The sequence below is a fragment of the Uloborus diversus genome, chromosome 9 (genome assembly GCF_026930045.1).
Source record: "Uloborus diversus isolate 005 chromosome 9, Udiv.v.3.1, whole genome shotgun sequence".
NCBI classification, from domain to species: domain Eukaryota; kingdom Metazoa; phylum Arthropoda; class Arachnida; order Araneae; family Uloboridae; genus Uloborus; species Uloborus diversus.
This window is the reverse complement of record NC_072739.1, coordinates 140,004,620-140,028,691: the sequence shown is the minus strand read 5'-3', so window position 1 is coordinate 140,028,691 and position 24,072 is coordinate 140,004,620. Positions and strand designations below refer to the sequence as shown.

Sequence of the window (24,072 nt, the reverse complement as noted above, 5' to 3'; positions counted from 1 at the left end):
ATAGAAAAGAAAAATAATTTACAATAATATTAAAAACTTTTTACAATGTATTGGCTTTAGAACCCGATCCCCTCTCCCCTCCATCTGTTCCATTTCATAAAACATTTGTTAACATTTATTGTCTTTAAAATCCATAAACTTATTAATATAAACGACACAGGACAAATTCATAAACTGCATTTTGCCCTGCATTAGTTTTCCATGTGAAGAACTTATTTTTTCAGCAATACAGTCCTTTTTAAAAGTTGAAAAAATAATTTTATATTTTTATCATCCAAAAATTCAAGGGCACCCATATGGGGAGGGGGGCAAGTGGGGACTCAAGCCCCTCCTTTAGAAATTAGAACTTCTTTGCTTTAGTATTTTTTTTTTTTTTTCCTTGCTAAAATGTAAAAACATTTCTTTTCCAGCCATTATTGAATAAGTAAAAATGTCAAATTTTATTCACTCTAATCTGTACTGAAATCGGTTTCCACGGGAAAATATCCTTCTAAAACATGTGGAAAATATCTACCCCCCCCCCTCCCCTTAAAATTTTGCATATGGACGCCCATGTAAAAATTCCTTGTTATCATTCACACCTTAATTTTTACAATCATTTGTTTTTCAAAGCTCTTTCTCTTCCCCTATCTTGTAATTATATGCGTGTTTGTATGCAAAAATAAAATCACATTCTAATTGCTTCTATATTTACATTCCCTAGCATAAAATCAAATGTTATTTCATCCATTGAGAATATTTTTCCACATTAATGTGTTCATGAAGCTAGTAATAGTAATTTCTTCTGCAATTAAAAATCTCCTGAACCGTTTTTTTATAATTATTTGAAACAAAGAAAATTTTAAATTCATTTAGATATTATTGTGTTGCGCATTGAAATTTTGTAGAACATTCAGCTTCATTCTATCATTTTCTGTCTTGGAATGATTTATGTAATTCGGTCTCTAAATTGGACAAGATACCTTGCTACTTCAATAATTGATCTGAGTAAAAAAGTTGCAACAGGTACTACTGTTTAAGAAAAGTAATTGATTTTTCCAGGGGTGCCCCCCCCCTCCCTAAGAGCAAGGGCACACCCCTCCCTCCCGAACACTACAAAGACCCCCGAAATTGGATGACCCCTCTAAAAAAAGAAGAAATTATTCCTTAAACACCCCCCTCCCTGAAAAATTTCATAGCATATTCTGCGCCATGACCCCCCCCCCCTCCTCCCCAAGCCGAGGTGAGCATTCCTGATTATTTTGCTTTGGACCATTTTTTCATTTTCCTCAAACTCATAAAAATAATGGTAAGTGCTATTTTGTCACATTTTTCACAAATTTAAAACAAAACTTAAGCAATTATTAAAGCTCCGTTGTGACGTTATATGACTATAACTCAGGGAAGAATTTGTTTAAAAAACTATTAGCGGTTTAAAAATTGTTTGACCAGCATTTTAAAATTGGAGTAATGCTGCATTAAAAAAATAATAATAATAATAAGTTTTCGTGTTCCAGAAATTATTTGATAAAGGATAGTTTGTAATGGACGAAAGTGTTCTAAGATATTCTCTCAGAAGTGGCATCTAATCCCCCCCCCCCAAATAGTTATTTTTTCATGCAGTATTCTTTTGTAACATTTTTGTTGTTAATTGAGGGGAAAGTTTAAAATACGAAGAAACGGTGCGGCAGAAATAAATCAGATTTCAAAAAAAAAAAAATTTCTTACCAATCGCAACTTTTCTACAGTGACTTCACTACAGTGACATGGAAATTAAAAAAAAAAAAAGATTTTTTTCGCACCATTCTGTTGAGCATTGCATTAATGTTTTTGGCTGTACTTTTTGATAACACCTATAACGAATTTTAATTCTGATTAAATTTTGTAATTAATCTTTGTTTCTATCAAGAATGTTTTATCAATAGTTTCTAGCATTTGCAAATCGCTCAAAACAATCCAAACGGCCGTCGTCCATTTTGTTTGCTCACAAAGGAATGATGGGAAGGAAATCTAGTTTTAAACCGTCAAAGTTCCGGTCACAAGCCGAGCTCTGGAAGTGGGCGTTCCGTGACCGAGTTTAACGCCAAACCGGGATGGAGAATAGAGTAGTTTTTCAACTTCGAGGTTTAAGCCTCGGTCCGAGTTTTAACAGGAGTGGAGAATACCGGTGTTAGTAACATTGGCATATAAATTGAAGGATCTCAAAAACAAATTCCAGTTTTAGAATCCAATTTCATCCGCTTCTGTAACTGCCGCTTGCCTTTTTTTGTAATGTGATTTTACCACTGGGGCATCTCTAATTTTAATTTACGTTTATTTTCTTGTATTTTATATTCTGCAGTAGTGGGCATGCACGTTTTTGATTTGACCACGCCCCCTCAACAAGTGCAATTCAATTGCATCCGAATTTGTTTCAACTACTTGTAAAAAATTCATTGTTGAATTTATCAGAGTTTATCTCAACATTTTGAAGGCTTTAGAAAATGAAGACTTTAGTCAGGCAATAGAACATAGAAATAGGGGAATTCTAATTCTCTAAAACAGAGGTGCCCAACATATAGCTCACATAACTGAACCTTGTGGCCAGCTGAAATATATCTGGTTTAGAAAAATGAATTTACTAAAAAACGTGGCTTTACTTTAATAAATGAATATATTTACCAAGTAACATGGGTGATTAGATGCACTATTGACACCAAAGGGCAATTTTTGTGAAATGAATTTATTATTAGAAATTTAGTAATGACTCATTCAATTTTTGTTCCATTCATTACTGTTCTACCCTAATTATTAACTATTTATTAACCCTATTTAATAATTTTACCCTATTCATTAGTCAGTGCATTGCATTCATTATATTTTTACTTTACTTGAATTTATATGATAAAGATGAATAAGAATAATTTGTTATTTTCTACAATGTGTACTGATATCTTTTCAGACACAAGTAAGTCTAAGTGCTCCCATGACATAGTGGCATTCAGCTAAAAGCTTTTCTAAAGACCATTTCCAAAAATTGGCAAGTTTGTCATTAAATAGTACTACATTCTTCGTGCAACAAGGTCATGAAAATTTTTATAAAGTCATGAAAAAGTATTGGAAAAGTCATGGAATTTTTTTATCCAAATTGAGTATGAACCCTGACTGTGATATAATACGGTCTATATCTATATATAACATACCCTGAAAATCAGCACTTTGTTCCACCTCATTGTCAGAATGCTTCATCTGTGAGACTTTGGGAGAGCATTTCAAAAAGAAAAAACCTCATAAATTTCCATTGAAAAAGATGTAAAAATCAATGCTCGGTCTTAAGAAACTAAGGTTTTGCTCCCAAATGCCCAGAGTATGTATTAGCAGAATACTACTACTTCTATCAAGATGGTGCCTCTCTCTATACTCCATCTATGCTTCAGAAAAGGAGCAGCAAAAAGTTAGCTGACTTTTTACCTAAGAATAGATGGCCCTCAACTTTCCTGAGCTGAATTTGTTTCACTATTTTGTGGGATCATTCCTGCATCATAGCTATAAAACCCCAACTTTGAGCAAATTCATAAATGTTATCCAAAAGAACAAGGAAGCCAATGGAAGCATACATGCTGATTGTGATGGATTTGAAAAGAATCCTAAGTTTTTTAAGAAATTAAAAATTGGTATTATTCCAAATCAAGTATTGTGGAGAAAGATACTTCATGATTACTATTTGATTTTAATGCAAAAAATTTTTTATGCTTTTATTTTGTGTCTCCATGGGCATCTCGATGGGAGGTCACTGTGATCTTCCAAAAATGTTCATATTTGGCAGATTTTGTCCTTCTACTTGGCAAATTTGTCATCATTTAGCAAAATTGAGTGTTTCATTTTGCAAAATTATCTTCATTCAGCAAATTTTTGAGTTCAGTTTGGCTAAATTATCTTTATTTGGTAAAATTTGAAGTTCCATTTGGTAAGTTGTGAATTTCTGCTCTCCTAAAAATCTCAGTTTGTTGCTGTTATAAAAATTTGAAGGTTAATGAATACTTGTTTGTTGCAGCGTAAATTTACATTAAATCATTTTTTATTTATTTTTTCTTATTTTCTTATACAAATACAAATACAAAAGTGACGACCAGCAACAGGCTCTGGGCCCAGATAGACTAGTCCTAGTCAATTTACAATCCCCAGTGAAGATCAATGGCCCTCTTAAAACTATCTACTCCCTTGCTAATTACCACATCTTCCGGTAAGCTGTTCCAAGGTTCCACTACCCTGCTAAAATAATAATTTTTTCTAATATCCATGTTAGCCTGAGATTTAAATAGCTTAAAACAATGACCCCTTATCCTGTTTTCAATGCTAAACTTCAGCCCCCGTAACATTTTTCATTTTAATAAATTTAAACAACTGAATCATGTCTTCTCGGTCTCTTCTTGACTTATATTTATATGCAGTGCTTAATTTCTAACAAAAGAAGTGCAATAGCCCCTTTGTCTTCAGATTAATGTGTAAATGGTCTGAATCTCTTCCAGTATTTGGAAATTCATGTATAAAATTGAAAATCATAGCCGGAGTTGAGCTCTCGTAAGTTCTCATGAAAATTAAGCCCTCCTTATGTATGTATGAATGTTTAGGTAGCTGAAAATCAATTTTGGCTGACCCTGAATCTATTTTGGTGAGTTTTGTTGTGATCTCTATCTGTGCAGGTAGGTGTGAGCTGAAAAGAAGTTAATCTCAAAAGAAATTTCAGGTGTAAAGCAGCTTCAACATCTAATTGTACACCTCCATTTTTGCTTGTAGTAGGGTATTCTAAAAGGCTGTCTAGTTTTTTGTGGCATATCTGAAGTTGTTTTTGTATCAAAATATTTTCTCCAAGGCATCACTCAATCTATCTCTAGTACTCAAACAAATAATTTACTTCATTTGGCGAGTGTTTACAATATAGTTCTCTTGATAGCTGTTTATTGCTGTTTGCTTTGTTAATTTGCAGTTTAACATGTGGGTTAGAAGAGCCATTCAGTAGTGTTTAAAAAAATTGAATCATATTGTTATTGTTTATTATTACACTTACTTTGTGTTGAAATACTTGTTAGTGATCCATTAAAGTAAAAATACTTTGTTTTTCAGTTGATCAAATTTATCATCTTGCTTCTCCAGCATCACCTCCTCATTACATGTTTAATCCTGTAAAAACCATAAAGACAAATACTATTGGCACCATAAATTTGCTTGGTTTGTAAATCCTTTATGCTTTTTTTTTTTTTTTTTTGTACATTTTATGTCATAAGCTCTTTTTTTTTTATCCTGTTGTAATATTCCTGTTTCTTAATTTATTTAATCTTTATATTTCCTGGATGAGATTGTAATTATGATAATTTAGGGTTGAGATCTTCAAAGTGTTCAACGTGGAAATCCAGAGGTTGATTTTGAGGTACACGTTATCAGTGTTTAATTAATGAATGAAAACATTTGAGTTCATAAGGTGTAACTGAGGCTCCACAAGATCAGATCTCAATAATGGAAATTGTCTCAAAAATAATAAATCATTTATGGTCAAAATTTTTGAGAAATTTTTTTGCCAATTTTATTAAATTTGTTAGGTGCATTTATAAATGCACCTAAAAAATTTTTTCTATGTGCATCTGTAACATTTATTTAAATATAAGAGGCATATAACTGAACTACTCTGTGGTACTTAAGTATGTTTAATAAACTTTCATAAAAAGAAATCAATGGGCTTTTTGATCATAGTACAGTCAACTCTCAACAGCTCGAAGCCTTAGAACTCGAATATTCTTTTATCTAAAGTTTTCATTTGATACCAAACTGTTTAGAAGGCTCTAGGAACTTCCCATTGCTCAAGCTATCAGTAGCTAAAAGGTTTTAACTGGTCCCTTGGGGCTTTGAGTTATCAAGAGTTGGCTGTATTTGTAACTTGTTCAGAATTATAAATTGACTTGTACAAAATCATTAAAATTTTGTTTTGACTTGGCACTTTTTTTCATGCATTTTTCTTTTGACTGAGGTGTTTTGCCACACTTAGAGTGCAAATGTTATCCTAGCCGATTAGTTTTTCATTGACTCATCTGGAGTCTACATAAAAAAGAATGTTTTCTGAAGTTGGCACTTGACATTTTCATACATTCTGCTTTTGCCTGAGTGTTTTGCATCACTTAGATTGCAAATGTCATACTTCCTGACCAGTCTCATACATTTTAAAATATGAAGGAAATTTCCCTTCCTTGCTTAAAGGGCGAAATAAAACATTTAATATTAATTTTAAATAAAACATTTTTCTAACATTAAACACTATAGAAATAACTTTGTAATAGCAATGTATTAATAATTTTCAGAACATAATTCCATAAAAACTAAGAAAATAAACGCAGACAATTTTTTCTTGACAGTTAAAATATTTCAATTTAAATCCTTTTTAACAAAGAAAAGGATTTGGATCGAAAAAATAATTGCTTTTTTAAAAATGTTTTAAACAAAGTTTTAAAAAAATAGTAATGAAACAATCAAAGGAAGTAACCATGGTGACATACAAAAGTAAATTTCCATTTTGAAAATAAATCCCATTTATCTTTAATTTTTGATTTTCTTCTCGAGATTAATAATTTTTGAAATGTTTGACTTGCTTAAAGTAAGCTTTGGATTTTGGTTTTCTTTAAACAATCCCTACAGCTCCTCTAATGCTCGTAGCAACTTGAACAAACTTCGTCTAATGCAGAAAATTCCAAACTTTCGAATCACTTAAAACTGTGAATGAAATATTTATATTATCAAATTTATGTGAAAAATGGATTTAACATTGGAATAGAAAAAAGAACAAAATCGATTCTTCAAGAAATCGCTTCAAGGTGTGCACCCCTATGCTGCAAACATTTTGTGCCAAATTTAATGAAAATCGGACGAACAGTCGAGGTGCTATGCACGTCACAGAGATCCAGACAGAAATCCAGACATCTCTTGACTAATAGACCGGGATCTGAATGGGGTTGAGCATGCATGGAAAGGCTGACGCAATATCATTTCTGATTATTGTTACAGGCACGATGGTGATTATGAAACCACATGTCGTCGCCCCCCTGGGTGGTCGACAACCCCGGGGGAGGGGGGAAAGCAGTGGGAGAGCCGTTTACTAAAACACTCATAACTCGCGAACTATTTGAGATAAAACACTGAAAAAAGTGGCAATCGACGCAACAAAACAAGGGCTTCATAAAAGCTAAATATGATTATGGACCTATCTTTGTTGGTTTCTGAGTAAAATTCCATTTTTTTGCAAACAAGCAAATTTTTTGAATGAAATGCCCAAAACAAACTTTTTTTCACCAAAATAAATTCCAAATCAAAATTGTTTGATTTTTTTTTTCAAATAAAGTCCTAAATATCATTTATTCAGTTTGTTAAAACTATTTAAGTACTGTTAACGCGTTGAAAATCCAAATGACAGTAGCAAGCTCGAACACGATTTGCAGTATAGTTCCGGATCTGAAGGCGGGTTTTGAGCATGCATGGAGACCTGACGCAAAATTATTTCTGATCAATGTCACAGGCACTATGGTGATTATGAAACCACATGTCGTCGTCGCCCTGGGTGGTCGACAACCCGGGGGGAGGGGGAAAGCAGTGGGGGGAGCCGTTTGCTAAAACACTCATAACTCGCGAACTAGTTGAAATAAAACACTGAAAATAGTGGCAATCGACGCAACAAAACAAGGGCTTCATAAAAGCTAAATATGACTATGATCATATCTTTGTTAGTTTCTGAGTAAAATTCTATTTTTCACAAACAAGCAAACATTTTGAATAAAATACGCATTTTTTTTTTCGAATAATCAAAATTATTTAACTGTTTATGTATTCAATAAAATCTGAAATATCTTTATCCAGTTCGTTTAAAATTACTTAATTATTATCAAAGTGTTGAAAAGTGAAATAAAAGCAAGCTCGAAAAGCATTTGAGGTAATTCACAAAAAAAAGTTTGCGGAATGTACCTTGAAGACTCGACATAAACCAAAGAAAATTTTGTGGCTCTCCTGTTTTGGCGGTTTTATTTCGTAATATTATCAATACAATGTCCCAGTTAAGTAATTACTTAATTATTTAACCTTTAACGCATTATAGCTGCTTAGTATGGGTCACAATGGCACTTAAAAAAAAAAAAACATGCAAGTTTGCATGTACGAAGTAATTACGGAAGGGATAAACTATCAGGATAACCCTTTTTCCAGATTTTACACCTGAGTTTGAAACATAGTGAGCTAGGCTATTGCCACATAAGCAGCATCAAAACTGTTTCAACTGTTAGAAGCTGTATTATAAAAAAAATTGTCAAGAAAATAGGTATTTCTTGCGAATGCAACCATTACACACAATAATTTCCATCAGAAATAAATATAATATTAGCTCTCTACCATGCTCCTGCAATTCTTTCCAACATGTGCTAAGAAGTATTGCTCAATTGTACTATTGAATCAATTCCCCTGTACCTTAGCAGTGCCTTTAGATGTAACCAAGTTTGGGTTTCACTTGAATGAAAATAAAACAATAAAGCCATACACCTTATGATGCAGCCAGTGTTACCAGAGAGTTTAATTCCACCCTGCGCAGGCAAGAACTGTAAATAATGTTGTAAATGTTTTATTAATAATTCATCTTGCTGTAAATACTGTGCTATTAAGGCTAAAGCAAAAACCCAAAAAACTACACAATCCTCGGAAGAGAACGATTCAACAGAACAATCACAAGTCAACAAAAAAGAGTATGATCCAGCTTTCAGAATTTCTATATATTAATGCTTTATGTATGCATATTGATATTCTGCAATTATTTTTTAATACGTATTATTTTACTAATTTTATTTAATTAGTTTTTTTAGAACTCTAGTGTATAATTTATATTTATATTCGTTTTCATAAAAGCTCAAAGTTGCTTCGCATTTTTTATATTTATTTAGAACATATTATTTCTTGTATCATTGTTCTTTGTTGGGTAAATTATAAAAAACAATGTCCGCAAAACAATACCCGCACTATTCTTTTGTGCAAATAAATTAAACGAAATAAATAAAAATTATATTTGAATTGAAACTAATGTAAGCCTGATTCCCTAGTTCCTCTCAAATTTAAAGCAGTACATAACAAAATTAAAGCCATAATTGAATACTTTGCAATTAGAATAAGTTTATAAACTGAAGAATGAATAGTTCGTCATAAGGATAATAAGGCTATTTTTTTCTCCTTAGCATGCTGCCGTTTTATTCAATGCGTTAACTAAGGCAGTGCTTGCATTTTCTATTTCGCTTTTTAACCGCTCACGTTGGTAATAATTAAGTAGTTTTAAACAAACTGAATGATGAAGTTTCAGATTTTATAGATTCCCTAAACTGTTAAATAATTTTAAAAAGAACTTATCTTTGGAAAAAAAGCTTTTCGTATTTTATTCAAAATTTTTGCATGGCTGCTAAAAAAGGAATTTTACTTCTAAAGCAACAAAGATAGAACTATAAACATACACAGGTTTTTCAAGCCCTTGTTCTGTTGCATCTTTTGCCACATTTTTAGTGCTTTACCTCCTACGGTTCGCGAGTTATGAGTGTTTTAGTAAACGGCGTCCCCTACTGCTTTCCCCCTCCCCTGGGAATGTCAACCGCCGAGGAGGGACGACGACATAAGTTTTCATAATCACTATAGTGCCTGTAACAATAATCAAAAATAATTTTGTGTCAGGTCTTCCATGCATGTTCAAAACCCCCCTTCAGATCCTGAACTATACTACGAATAGTGTTCGAGCTTGCTACTGTCATTTTGTTTTTCAACGCAGTAACAGTACTTAAATAGTTTTAACAAACTGAATAATGATATTTAGGACTTTATTTCAAAAAAAAAATCAAATAACTTTGATTTGGAATTTATTTTGGTCAAAAAAAGTTTGTTCTGCGCATTTTATTCAAAAATTTTGCTTGTTTGCGAAAAATGGAATTTTACTCAGAAACCAACAAAGATAGGTCCATAACCATATTTAGCTTTTATGAAGCCTTTGTTTTGTTGCGTCGATTGCCACTTTTTTCAGTGTTTTATCTCAAATAGTTCGCGAGTTATGAGTGTTTTAGCAATCGGCTCCCCCCACTGCTTCCCCCCCCGGGTTGTCGACCACCCAGGGAGGCGACGACATGTGATTTCATAATCACCATCGTGGCTGTAACAATAATCAGAAATAATATTGCGTCAGCCTTTCCATGTATGCTCCACCCCCTTCAGATCCTGGACTATAACTTTCAGCTTCATTATTGGTGAATAGACACACAACCCAGTTATGACATCCAGAGTGGACGAACGTTCCAAGTTCAAGAAGAACGAAACTTCAGTCTCTGAATGTCCTAACTAGGCCGTTGTTGTACTGTATGTGTTCTTGCCTTAGCCCTGGTTTATGGATGGTAATTTACTGCTAAATACCCAAGCTTTGCCTTCAATTTGCGAATTGTACCTTACCATGCCGCGGACACTGGCTGGTGAGATAAATTTTCTTTATCTACCAGTTTGTTGACGCTCTCAGCTTCAATGAGATGACATCTGCCTAAAGCTTGGTTACTCACTATTCCAGACTGAAGAGTTCTAACAAGATCGTAACTGCGGTCTCTGGATGTGTTAACGAGCTGTCTGGTATATTGCATGTAATTCTGCTTAAGCTCTGGCTTAGGGGTGGTAACTTACTGCTAATTACCCAAGCTTTGCTTTCAATTCAGGAGGTACCGTACCATGCTGCAGATACTCACTGGTAAGATAAATTTCCTTTATCTACCAGTTTGTTGACACTCTCAGCTTGAATGAGATGACATCTGCCTAAAGCTTGGTTACTCACTATTCCAGACTGAAGAGTTCTAACAAGATCGTAACTGCAAACTCTGGATGTGTTAACAAGCTGTCTGGTATATTGCATGTAATTCTGCCTAAACCCTGGCTTAGGGGTAGTAACTTACTGATAAATACCAAGCTTTGCTTTCAATTCACGTGTCATACCGTACCATGATGCAGATACTCGCTGGTAAGATAAATTTCCTTTATCTACCAGTTTGTTCACGCTCTCAGCTTCAATGAGATGACATCTGTCTCCAGCTTGGTTACTCACTATTCCAGACTGAAGAGTTCTAAAAGGAACCAAACTGCTCAAATCTTCTGTGCTTTGTATTGTTTGGTATTTGTTTGTCATGCCATCGTGTTTGAATATTATGTATTTGTGTGATTTATTTTTTGCAACTCTTTTAGGCTTAGCAAGAAGAGTTGGTGCAAGAATTCTTGTTGCTTCTACATCAGAAGTATATGGTGACCCTGAAGTACACCCTCAGACAGAAGATTATTGGGGTCATGTGAATCCTATAGGTCCAAGGTCATGCTATGATGAAGGAAAACGAGTTGCAGAAGCTTTAAGCTATGCCTATGCCAAACAAGTAATTGAAATAATTGAATCTATTTGTTTTGGATTTTCTTTCTCAAGGGAAAAAATTTTTGGGGATTGTTTTATGGTGCATGTGCTGATGCTAATTGAAGAGTTGAGAATTAAAAATATTTTGTTGAGTAAAGGTGTGAATGATTTGATTAAGTTTTGTCCCTTGATCATGATGCTCTTGAATCAATGTCATTGTTTAGCAACCGAAACATTTTTTTAACATTGGTACAGCAATACAATGAACCAAGAGGAATTAAACATATTGAAAAGTCAAAAATATTTGAAATTTATATGTTTAATTATATGTGATAATGCAGTAAAATAAAACTATGTAGTAAAGCTTTCATTAAATCACTAATTTTTACTTTTTCATGGAATTGGTTTATGAAAATATGAGGTCCCTTATCTATACTAATAATGTAAAGATGAAGAGTTTGTTTGAACACAACAATCTCAGGGACTATTGGTTCGATTTGTTTTGTGTTGAATAGTTCATTTATTGAGGAAGGCTATAGACTATATAACATCGCACTATGACTAATTGGAGTGGAGCAGCAATAAATTAAAATTAAATCAATAATAATCATGATGCATCAATAGCTCAATCGGTAAAGAGCTCGGCCCGCAACCCCAGGGTCCCGGGTTCAAACCCGGCTGCAGGCTGGGAGATTTTCAGCATTTTTTACCTGGCTCATTTCAAAATTGATTAATTTATAAATCAAGGGTTTTCAATTATTTTTATTGATTTTTTTTCTTCGATTTTCCTATTTAATGGAAAATATCAAGTGGATCAGGGTGTGTAATTTTTTACTGTATATATATAAATGTATATCATATATACATCACAGCGTTATGTACTTAAAATAGTTTTTTAATACATTGTTGCCTTATTAACGCGGGTGAAACCGTAGGGCACAGCTAAAAATAAAGAAAGGAAAGTATAAATTGTTTCTCAATATTACTACCGACTCAAGCAATGCTGGGTATATTTGCTAGCGACATGATATAATAGCAATATTTAAAGAACGTAATCATGTGAAACATAAATACTTGTACTATGTGTACTTTTTTAAGTATACTGTTGCACTCTAGTTTGAATACATAAATGGTTAAAGATTTATCTCTAACAATTAGTAATTAAGTCATCCCGTGTGGGAAAAAGTGGTTTTACAAATTCAGTTAAGTTTTTTTTTTTTTAAACCCTTCTAACAGCAGCATTGAGGGTTGTTTACCTTTTTTATTTAGATTACATGTTTTTAAAATATATTTCATATTTTGAAACAAATGCCTAACAATGTTAAAATCAAGTTTTTATCTGCTTTAAAGAACAGAAAAGTTTTGGGAAAACTGGATTTAACTGCAATACTAGTTAATTGATTTTGAATAAGTTTATCAATAATATGACTGACCCTTTAACCTTAGCGCATGCACAGTAGAGTGTATCAAAAGAAACTTTTTCCGAAATACGGATTACAATTCGAATTACGTTTTTAGGAAACGTCAGTTCCCAAAAGCTTCAAGGATAGTACTCTCACTCAAATTCCGGAGAAATGCCCAACCTAAATCTGCGAGAAACGCACCCAATTCATCCTTAATGGTTGTCTTTAATTCCTTGTTTAGGACCTCAAATGGAAATTATTTTCCCTAGATCGCCGAACCACCCCTCATTGCATTTCTGGGAATTTAACATTAGGAAAATATCGAGTCCAGGTCCGTGAACGTTTCCACCCACTAACATTACCAAAGATCCTCTTAATACTATATTTTAAAAACATTTAAAGCTAACTTCGGAAATTTTCTGGAACAGCTCTCCCCCTCCCCTCAGGAGTATCATTGAAGATCGTCTTAAACTTCTTTTTAAGTTCTTCGATCAATTTCAAAAACTTTCCGAGGGAGGACCCCCGAATTTCTCCTCCCCACATCCTCAAAGATGGTCTGAAATTGCATTGTTAGAGTTACATTTTGAGCAATTTCTAGGGGGAGAGCTCCTTAACCCCCCCCCCTGCATTTTTAAAAGTTTCGAAAAATGGATGGGGGCAGGGTTCCTGAACCTTTTCTCCCTAACATTACCAAATATAGTCTAAAATGCGTTTTTAAGAATGCAATTTCAAAAAATTTCACCACTGAAGCCCCTATTATTGTTTGCGTCTTATGCTTACGAATAGGTTTATATTTTTAGTATTAAATCTGGTGTTGGCTCCCTTCCTCCATTTTAAACCAGAAGCTATATTCTCTTTCTATATTTAAGATGTTTTTTGAAAAAATTCAGATACCACCGATTTCTTATACTCGCCTAATTTGTTGACCTTGCCTCGACCATGCACCCCTTTTCCGGTAGTTATCTAAACATTCAGGCTCCCTGGTATAGTAGTACCCCTATTACTAAAGATCTGTGCACACCTCTGGAGGAAAGTGATTCAAACTTCAAATGATGCTTGTGAAAGTATTCGTTTTATGAGCAGCAAAAGTTGGAAAACGTTTCCATAGCAAATCTTTGGGAGTTTTGTTCTTAATCCCACAGGATTAATCCCGCAAAATATCATGCGGGATCCCACAGAATTCGGGATTGGAAACCCCTTTTCTAACCAAGCCACGTGGCCTTATAAAACGCTCTTTTTTTTTTTTGAAAACTATGGAAGTGTAGAATAAATGAGGGAAACCTTCAAGTACATATTGTTTATGATAGTTTTTCCCCCTTGCTTTTTTCTACAACTTTACTGTGTACATTTTTCAGCTTGAAATTTTTTTGTAATTTTTTCTGTTATTCTGAAAAAAAATTTTAGAAAAAATTGGTTTTTTGGAGAAAATTATTAACTTTAGGCATATATATATATATATATATATATATATATATATATATATATATATATATATATATATATATAGTGCTGGACACCTAAATGTTTTTTGATTCGGGTGAAATTTTTTTATGTAATATATGGGTCGGAAGAGGCAATTTTTTATCAATTTGACAAATTGAATTTCGGAAAAACTTTTTTTTTCGATACACCCTAATGCACAGTCATAAACATATGACATTGACACTGTGCCATTTGTTTGTTTGGCTTTGTGTTTAAGTTATTGAATTCAATTTTTCTGCTTCTATATACTTGAAAATATAATAAAGACAATGCTTATATATCTATTTGTCTGCTTAGAGGTTTCAAGGATTTTGTTCTTTGCTGAATAATCTAAGAATATTTTTAAAATTTTTCATGCAAAACGTCTTCCAACTTTTATTTTTTATAGTTAGTATACAAGACTGTATCTTACGTTGCCTATTTTTATTATCCCCCGACATACAAAAGAGGGCGAAAGTTATAAGTTTGACATGTCTGGGGCACTCTAGTGCCCAAATGGGATGGACCAATATTGAAAACATTTGTTTGTTCAAAAGTAGGTTGTGTCTTCGAGTGATATTAATTAACATAGATATTAATTGAAAATCTCTAAAAGATTTTTCTCAATTTGTGTAGTGAAAACATATTAAAAAAATTATGAGTTTAGTACCAAAATTTTTCTACATCTGATAGAACGTGTTTGGAACTTCCATGTTATATAGAATTCAAATTATAACAATTTTTAAAGCAGATTTTAAATTCTTCTGCGCTTTTATTCACACGATTGGTAACCAAATTCATTGTTGGCTGACAGGGAAAGAAAATGCCGTGATTTTTTTTTTGTTGTTGCCAGTTTCTATTTGTTAACTAATAAAATACTTGTAATTAATTTTTAATAGTACAAGGCTTTTAAAAAGATTTTTAATTTTCCCTCTTGATTCTACATTTGCCGCTCAGTTGTTTTTTTTTTTTTTTTTTTTCATTTTTTCTTTAGTTACTTGTATATTTTGAATGGTTTTCCAAGTTACTTTCAATGCACTTGCATATTTTATTTTTTCACTTTTTATAAAGAAAGCTTTTTTCAGTTGTAATGTTTTTTCTCATACATTTTTCAAGGAAAATGTTGAAGTAAGAGTAGCTAGGATCTTCAACACTTATGGACCTCGAATGCATATAAATGATGGCCGGGTTGTTAGTAATTTCATCCAGCAAGCTCTACAAAACCATTCTATTACAGTAAGAAACTTTGATATTTTCTTGTTTGCAGGAATTCATAGTATGTTCCCGAAACAAGAATAAAATTATTTATAAAATCTTGGAAAATTCACAGTAAGTCCTCAAAAAAAAAAAAAAAAAGGACATATTATTCTGCATGTATGTCATGCAGAATAATATGTTCTGCATGTTCTGCTCATATGTCTTATTAAAAAAAAATTTTTGAAAGGGTAGTGTGAACAAAGTTTTGTTGCTTAAAAAATGACAAAGAAATGTGTAATTTCTTAAGCAAAAAAAATTTTGTTCATTATCTCTTAAAATTGTTACTTATAATGAAGTATATGAACAATTTGTTTTAAGGTAATAGCCCTAAGGCTTTTATATAATGAAATTCAGCATTTAAAGTAACTTTGTCCTGAAGCATTTAAACTGAAATGAATGTTTAAAGTACAAAATAGCAATAAAAATTGTAAAAATATCTGTTTCAAGATTATGAGGAATTACTCTTAGTGCAAAAAGGTGAATTTTGGATAAGACCTTTTTTTCTTTTTGCTTTTGCAAAAGTTTGCGGGCTGGAAAGTCTGAACAGTTTTGCTGGTAAGGAAACAATTTTGGGTAGATTAGTAGACAGGAAAAAATATTAGCTGCATCAAACATTATGTTGTTATCTCACAGTAACAGTAAGACATCTAAGCCTCTAATCAACAGTAAAATTTCCTACTGTTGCTCTAATGTAATGCATTATTGCATCTAATTCTAATTAGTTAATGCTGTCCAATGATGTCTTAGGACAACATAGATTAAAAGCAATATTGGTGTGAGGTGTGCGCCCTAGTTCTGCCTATTGTGTGAATAGTAGAATAATATTTTTGAGGAACTGGCTCATAGGCGGCTGGTGCACCAAAAGGGGGGGAGTAAGGGGCTACGCCGTTGAAGCTGGGGGGGGGGTTTCCTATAAAATTGAGCTATATTATTGGATTTTAACATTACTGATTTAAAACCTCTGAAAATATGGAAAAACCCCTCAAATTTAGACGATGGTGACGATAAACTTCCCCCTTCAAATTCAAAGTTCAGTTTATATGAAACAACTCAAGTAAAGTCCATTTATTTATAGTTTTTAGTTTTTATTTTTGTGAAATAAATCAGTCCACCCTGTAAAAAATCACCTTTCAATCGATCATTAATTTTTTATTCAAACTAGTGAGAGGACAAGGCCTCTTTACTTTTGAGAGTGAAGTTGCCCCCCCCCCCCCCTCGTATGAGCCGTCTATGAACCGGCTGCATGAGAAGCTCTATTGATGTGTTTTTGTTAATAAAAAATTTTTTATACACACTTTTTGTAGTGCTTTTAAGGATTTTAATTGATTGGGTTTTCTTTATTATAGATTTATGGCTCCGGGAAACAAACACGATCTTTCCAATATGTTAGTGATTTAGTAGATGGACTAGTTTTGTTAATGAACAGTAATTACTCATCCCCCATCAATCTGGGCAATCCAGACGAATACACCATTGAAGAATTTGCCACAGTTATTAAAGAATCAGTTGGTAAGTTTGTTTATTTGTATTTATTTTTACCATCTCTTATAATGACCATGGAGGCCTGATCAGTAAGGCATCATGCTTGTAACTTGAGGATCCCTTGTTCGATGCCAGCCGGTCGAAAATCCTTCGCGTTCACTGAAGATGACTGGGAGCATGTTAAAGGTGTCATGGGCATAAAGTCCTTCACATGAATCAATACCTTTGGAGGTGCTGAACCAGGAGTTGTTCCGCTTCTGGTTTGGTTCTAAATTATCAAAATGTTGATTGATGGTGCTTACATCTGTCTTGTGCTGTCTAAGCCAATTCAGACTTCCACCTAAACGGTGCTCGATAAAACGGAAGCAGTTCCTTACTTCCTTAAATCAATTAACAATTGCTACTTAGGCTTGGACACCCAAATGGTAATAGAACATCTTATAATTATGAAAATATTTACCAGCATTAGGGACAACTTTTCCGAGTGGCTCATCTTTGTCGGGTTTTGAAAACAATGATACTTGGCTCTTTTCTGAAGTCCAAAGCCAGTTTCAGATGCAATAGTTTCTTCTTTACTAATAATCAAGCTGAAAGTCTCTCTGTTTGGATGTCCGGAGGATGTCTGGATCTCTGTGACACGCATAGCTCCTAGATCGTTTGGCTGATTTTCATGAAATTTGGCACAAAGTTAGTTTGTAGCATGGGGGTGTGCACCTCGAAGCGATTTTTCGAAAATTCCATGTGGTTCTTTTTCTATTCCAATTTTAAGAACAAAAATATCATAAGATGGACGAGTAAATTACGAAATTATCATAACGTGGAAACGTAACACGGGCACAAGTCAATTGGCGAGATATGAAATTATCACAACGTGGAACCGTAACATGGGTACAAGTCAATTATCTTGAAAACTCACCATACATTATTCGTAAATATACAGGCGAACCAAAAGACCCTTTAATTTTTCCATTACGGACAAAGCCGTATGGGTACTACTTGTCATTGCATAAAAAAACAAGCATGTACCATGACCCCCCTTCTCCCCCCCCCACCGCCCCAGATGGGCAGCTCTGGAAGGAGCAATCAGGTATTGAAGTTTAATTATAAGAAAATCATTTTGAAATTATTTCACATGCAATCGGTTTTGTAAACTTGTTTCAAATATCAAGTGAACTTTTGTGCTATGGATTTAAGAAGGAACTGACTGAAATTTTCCTACAATTGAAAGAAAATATTTTATTGACGCACTTGAAAGAAAATCCTTTACATTATTTTGGTCAAGAGTTCTGAAGCTAGATTTTTATGCAATCTTTTAGGAGGTGTAAGCCCCATTGTTAAACTGACTGGTGTTCAGGATGATCCTCAGCGAAGAAAGCCAGACATTAAGAGGGCAAAATTATATCTGGGCTGGAGTCCAAAAGTAAGTGAAATTTCTAATTTATAAGAATGATAGCTTATTTATTGCATACATGTGATTTTTCCACTAATTGGAGGAATTCAATTTCAGTCTTTAGATTTATAGAATAACGTTTTAATGGTTGTTCCTTTTTCTCCTGTTTAAAAAGTGTTTGAAATAAACGAGAAGAAAATCCCCCAGAATTTAACAAAAGCCTACTTTTATATAAAAAAATAACTTTTATCTTTTAACTCAGCATGCTTTTAAGTGTCCAATGTTAGGAAAGTAATACTGCATTACCCTGCATTAGTCGGAATGCAAAGTTGATCGGCATGCCAGGAAATTCAAATTTTCCGGCATAATTCAAGGTTTATTTTGCAACAAAACTAAAGTAAATATCTCCACTTAGTTCCAATTAGAAAGCAAACCAGTGTTATTGCGATTTGTTCATAATTTTTTTTGAATAAAATATTTTTCGATCCTTTTAGAGAGGTAAGTTTAATTTTTATTTATTGAATAGCTATGGTAAATTCCTTAGCACTGGCTTAGGTTCGGTAACTTACTGCTTAAATGTTTGTTTAGTTTAAATTTAATTTTCATAAAATTATTCGTTGTTGAACAATATCTTTCTTGCTAAAATTAAAAATGACATTGTTAGTTAATATTTTTACAAAATTAAACTAATAAGTGTTATATATCTATATATATATATATATAAAGGTGACAGTGTTTCTTTATTTCTTTCTTTGTTTGTACCCGATGGCTAGAAGACCCCATAGCACCTACAGTCCTGAAACTTGGCAAAAAAATTCGAACGTACCCCGGGCCCGTGCACCTCAAAGAAAAAAATTCTAAATTTTGAATTAGTTTTTTTTTTTCAAATTAACTAAATTTTGGCTAATTAGGGGAAAAAATCCCCCCCCCCCCCAAACATTATATATCGTTGGAAAGTGTTTTCCTTCCCAAACAAGATGATGTTTGTTCCATTTTTCTCAATTAATTCTAAAGGGAGATATAAGCGATTCTAATTGAGCCAATTTTCAAGGTTTCTCTTTCAAGAAACTGCTATAACACTAGGTCCACTTTCCAAACAATTTTCAACTATAACACTAGGTCCATTTTCCAGACAATTTTTCAATTACTTTCTATTTAAACATTTTGGAGGAAGTTGCGTTTGTTGCTTATGAATATTTTAGTCTTATTACTTTATTTTAAATTTATTGTGCGTATTTTAATTGATTTTCTTTTTAAAGTTGCATGGCGAATTTGGCGATGAATTATGGAGTTTTTACATTTAAAAGCTACTGCAAATGTAATTTTGATGTTTTTTTTTCTTTAATTCAATGGATTTTCTTTAAATTTTTACCACAGGCATCGCTGTGCGGGTACTGTTAGTTAATATTAATAAGATATGTATGGCACTTATATTACTTTTTAAGCTGAACTTGTATTTTTTATAGTATTAATTTTTTTCTGCCCTTGATTTTTCCGGCATGCCGGAAAGGACAGGCACACGTTATTGAAAATATGGTGACCCCCCGAATTTTGCAGCATGCTGGCTGTTGCAGGGTCATACTAAGTGATATATAAAACCAATAACAGATATTTGTAGATGTTACTCTTTTTTGGGGATGCTGTAAATCAACTTGAGCCTGCTTTTTCAGGTGCAAGCAAGAGAACGTATTAGTTGTTTTCAGTGCCCAATCTTTCTGCATCCTGTATAAGAATCGATTTTCTTTTCGTTTCAATGATTTTTAAGTTTCTTTATGAAATAAATAAAATTTATTTTTAAATATTTTTATTGGAATTTTAGTTTGAAAACACAGATGCACCATTATTGTGGTTTAAAAATACATGTAACGAAAAAGTTTCTCTTAGATAACAGGACACCCCTCAATATTTTTAGACTTGTGGATAGTAATATACTGGAAGAATTTTAGCTTCCTTTTTGAACTGAAAGTACTGTAGCTATTCAACTAACTTTTGAACTGTTGCTCAACCCTTTCGCCCAAACTTCAAGCGTAAGGGGAGGGAGGTTAAAAAATTATATTGAACTGAAAAAACAATGCTACATATTATAAAATACACCAGCAATATGCATGTACATTGTAATAAAATAATTATTTACATAAAAACAGCTGGGGAAATGAAATGTTTTTGAATTTGTGACATTTTCTGTGCTACGGCTAATGTTATAAATGAAGGGGTCATTGAGCACTCTCTTAAAATTGGAGTAACAGGCTAAAACTTTTACAGCATAATACTATTAGTAAGTCTAACAAAAGTAGGGGAGTGTCCTGGACTCTTAACTGAAAAAAAAAAAATTTTTAACCACCCTATGCACCATGTGTCCCATAAAAAACTAATAAATCATTTGAGCACCCAGCAATAAAAATAAACCAGTTATTAAATAATTTGGTGATAAAAAAAATCTAGTCTTTTTAAAAATCATGTTTGTTTCACTACAGTTGAAATATTAATTGTTATAAAAGCATTTCTTGCCAATTTGACAATAAGCTAATCCATGCTTTTCAATCTTCAGATTCAGAGAATTACGCAAAAGAATTTCGTGTTATTTTGTTTTTGAGATATTATTTTTATATGGCAGTCTTTTGCGCCAAAGAACTCCTTGAAATTAGAGTTCGTGTTTGTCTAGAAACATTTATGTCTTGCTAAATTATTTGTTGGGAGAATCCAAATGTACCCATGTTCACATCATGCACAAACAAATACATCTAACCTTGTATTTTTCTAATAAATTTCTACTTTTTGTGAACTTTTAAAAATAATTTTGATGTTTCTTTAACATGTAGAAATAAATAGACTTTAAGCATGATAATTATTACTTTAAGCCTATTTAAATTTTGCTCTCATATTCTTCAAAAAGTCTTTTAAATAGCTTTTTAAACTGGTACTAGTATGGTGGGAATTAATTGAAAATTAGTAAACAAAAAGTATTCATAGGAATGAGATTTTGATTTTGTCTTGATTTTCCTGGCTTTTTTAAAATTTTCTAGAAAATTTAAGACTTTTCACCATTTATTTTTATTGATCTATTTATTTATTTATTTATTTATTTTTGCCCTTCCCCTTTTTCAATGCAAAAATTGCACCAAGCAAGATAGGTTTAACCAATATTGTACTCATAATCACACGAATCTTATACTGTTCCGGTTTCTTAAAAAGAAAGTTAATTGAGTAACTTATGTTTAAAGATTGATGATTGACAATGAAGTTTGTTGAAAATTATTTTAAACAAGCATTTATGTATACTTCTAGAAATATTCTGCATTATTTTTATCCCAAAAAAGGCATGCCTTATTGTGCAGTTTTTTTTTTTTTTTTTGTGCAGAATTATATACCACATACTTTTCTTGCAATATTAGTTTTATATACATTTTCAGACTTTTTGTGTCGAATACCATCTTATGTCAGTAATTCAGTAACAATTTCTGTTTTTACCAGAATTTTTATTGACTGATTGATAAATTTCCACTGTAGAAACAGTAGCAATAATCATTAGTCTGATATTAATAAAAATTTTCTGACTACAATCTTTGCAATGTGCCAATGAAAATGTATTAAAGTGTGTATTATGTGAATAATGCAATGCTGGAAATAAAGGTAGATTTAGGGTCAAACCTCTAATTATAAAACCACAGACTTAAACTTTTGGGAGGTTTTAAAGTTTTTATTTTCCCAAATGAAACTCCGAATTTTCATGAATGATATAAGATGAGCATGTGCAAATACCTACAGCTAATGAGAAGACATATATGAGTAATTAAATACAGTGAAATTCTGTTATAACAAACTTCATGGGACTGCAACTTTTGTTTGTTGTAACGAAATCAAGCTATGTAATACCAATTTTAAAAATGGGACTGTTGATACAACAGTTACTTTGTTGTATTAATACTCATTGTAATAAGGTTTACTGTAATAGTAACAATAATACTATTAATTTTAAAAAACCCTGCAAGATTACAATAATGCTTCCTAATTTTCCAAATTATCATACAAAATTTGCCAGATAAGGAAATTTTTTGTGAAGGCAGTGACCTCCCATTAGGGTTCCCCTGTATAGGCCCCTTGAATGATCATTCACATTAGAGACGTACCGAGTACTCGGTAACTACTCGGTACTCGGCCTATTCGGCCAATTTACCGAGTACTCGGCACTCAGCAAAATTTTGATCAGATACTTGGCCAATACCGAGTAGTTAAAAAAATAGAATATTGTCCAAGACAGATATTAAAATTTATAGAAAAGTGCAAGCATATATAATATTGTACAATCATTTACAAGTCAAATTTAAATTTTGAAAATAATGAAGTTTATGTCCCCAAAGTTAATAACACACACTTATTTATTAAAAATTGTGCAAAAAAAGGTAAGTATAGAAAATATGTTTTTATATTGAAAACGGATTTTTGCTACAAACAAAAATTAGTTATAAGAAATATAAAAATACCTTTGCTTAAAAAATAAAAGGAAATAAAACAACGTTAAAAGCACAGTGCAGACATGTGTTTTGGCATTACAAGGAGTTCCTTTTTCAATGCACAAAATGTGAGCTCGTGGATTTAAAGGCATCCAACAAAAGTCTGCTTTTTTTGTCGAATGTCATTACATTCTTTAGCTCACATTTTATGCACTTTAAAAGACGTTCCTTGTAACGCAGAAACAGGTGTCTGCAGTGTTCCTGCACATTTGTTTTATTTGCTTTTAAAAATTATTTATGTTTGGCGGTCTAGAACTATAATAAGATTGCTATAATTTGTTTTTAATTCTAACTTGATTAATCAAATCATACCTTTTATTTATTTATTTTTAATTTTAAATAATTTTTTTTGTAAAATTTTTGACATAAAACAAATTTTTTTAAATAATGTGTAATTAAATTTCAGCAGAAATTTAGTTTTAAAAACTATTATATGGACAAGGAGGCCAATACTACTATTCTAATAAGTTCAAAATTCATCACATGTTTGTCGGTGGTTTTTCTTAAAACATAATTGGTACTTGGTAACTCAGCCGAGTACTCGGTAACTCGGCACTCGGCCGAGTAATGAAAGGCCGAGTACTCGGTACTCGGCTACTCGGCCAAAGTGCTACTCGGTATGTCTCTAATTCACATTATTAAAACTGCTGTTGTTCATTGTGTTTGATGTTCTTACAGGTGTCTTTAAATGCTGGACTGAAAAAAACTGTCGAGTATTTTGAGAAGGAACTGATCAAAGAAAATGCCAAAGATGTATCCTTCTAAAGATGTTTAAATATGTTGTTGTTGTAAAGAATCATTTGTTGCCATATTGTACAGTACAGACCCTCATATGTTGTGGTAAAAATTTGTTTAATACATTTGTTAGCATTTATTTGTGTTGTAATTCAGTGAATTCGAACATAAATATTCACTGATGTACTTATAAATTGTACATAGTTTTATTTTAAATGAACTGTTTTGTTATTCATTGTTTTTTGGTTCTATAAACTAACTCACCTTTTGGAAAGAATACCAGAGACGGGGGAAAGAGGGGGGCATGGTAAGAATGAAAGGTAGCATAAAGAAATGCAAAGATGCATGTTTCATAAACATATTTTGAACAACATAAGATACCTTCTCAACTATTAATACTGTTTTGCAAGCTTAAATATGTGGAAGCCTGTTGTAATCGTGAAAATT

At 32.5% G+C, this 24,072-nt stretch overlaps 1 protein-coding gene across 1 annotated transcript in view; it reads left to right on the top strand.

Moving 5' to 3' along the window:
* Positions 1–23,770, top strand: part of LOC129229531 (UDP-glucuronic acid decarboxylase 1-like) — a 45,540-nt gene extending 21,770 nt beyond the window's left edge. The window contains exons 5-10 of the mRNA XM_054863853.1: positions 5,083–5,187; positions 11,230–11,411; positions 15,367–15,486; positions 16,854–17,016; positions 18,306–18,409; positions 23,569–23,770. Of these exons, the coding sequence (XP_054719828.1) occupies positions 5,083–5,187; positions 11,230–11,411; positions 15,367–15,486; positions 16,854–17,016; positions 18,306–18,409; positions 23,569–23,655 (761 nt within the window). The 3' untranslated portion in view covers positions 23,656–23,770. The remainder of the gene's footprint in view (positions 1–5,082; positions 5,188–11,229; positions 11,412–15,366; positions 15,487–16,853; positions 17,017–18,305; positions 18,410–23,568) is intronic.
* The last annotated feature ends 302 nt before the right edge of the window (positions 23,771–24,072 follow it).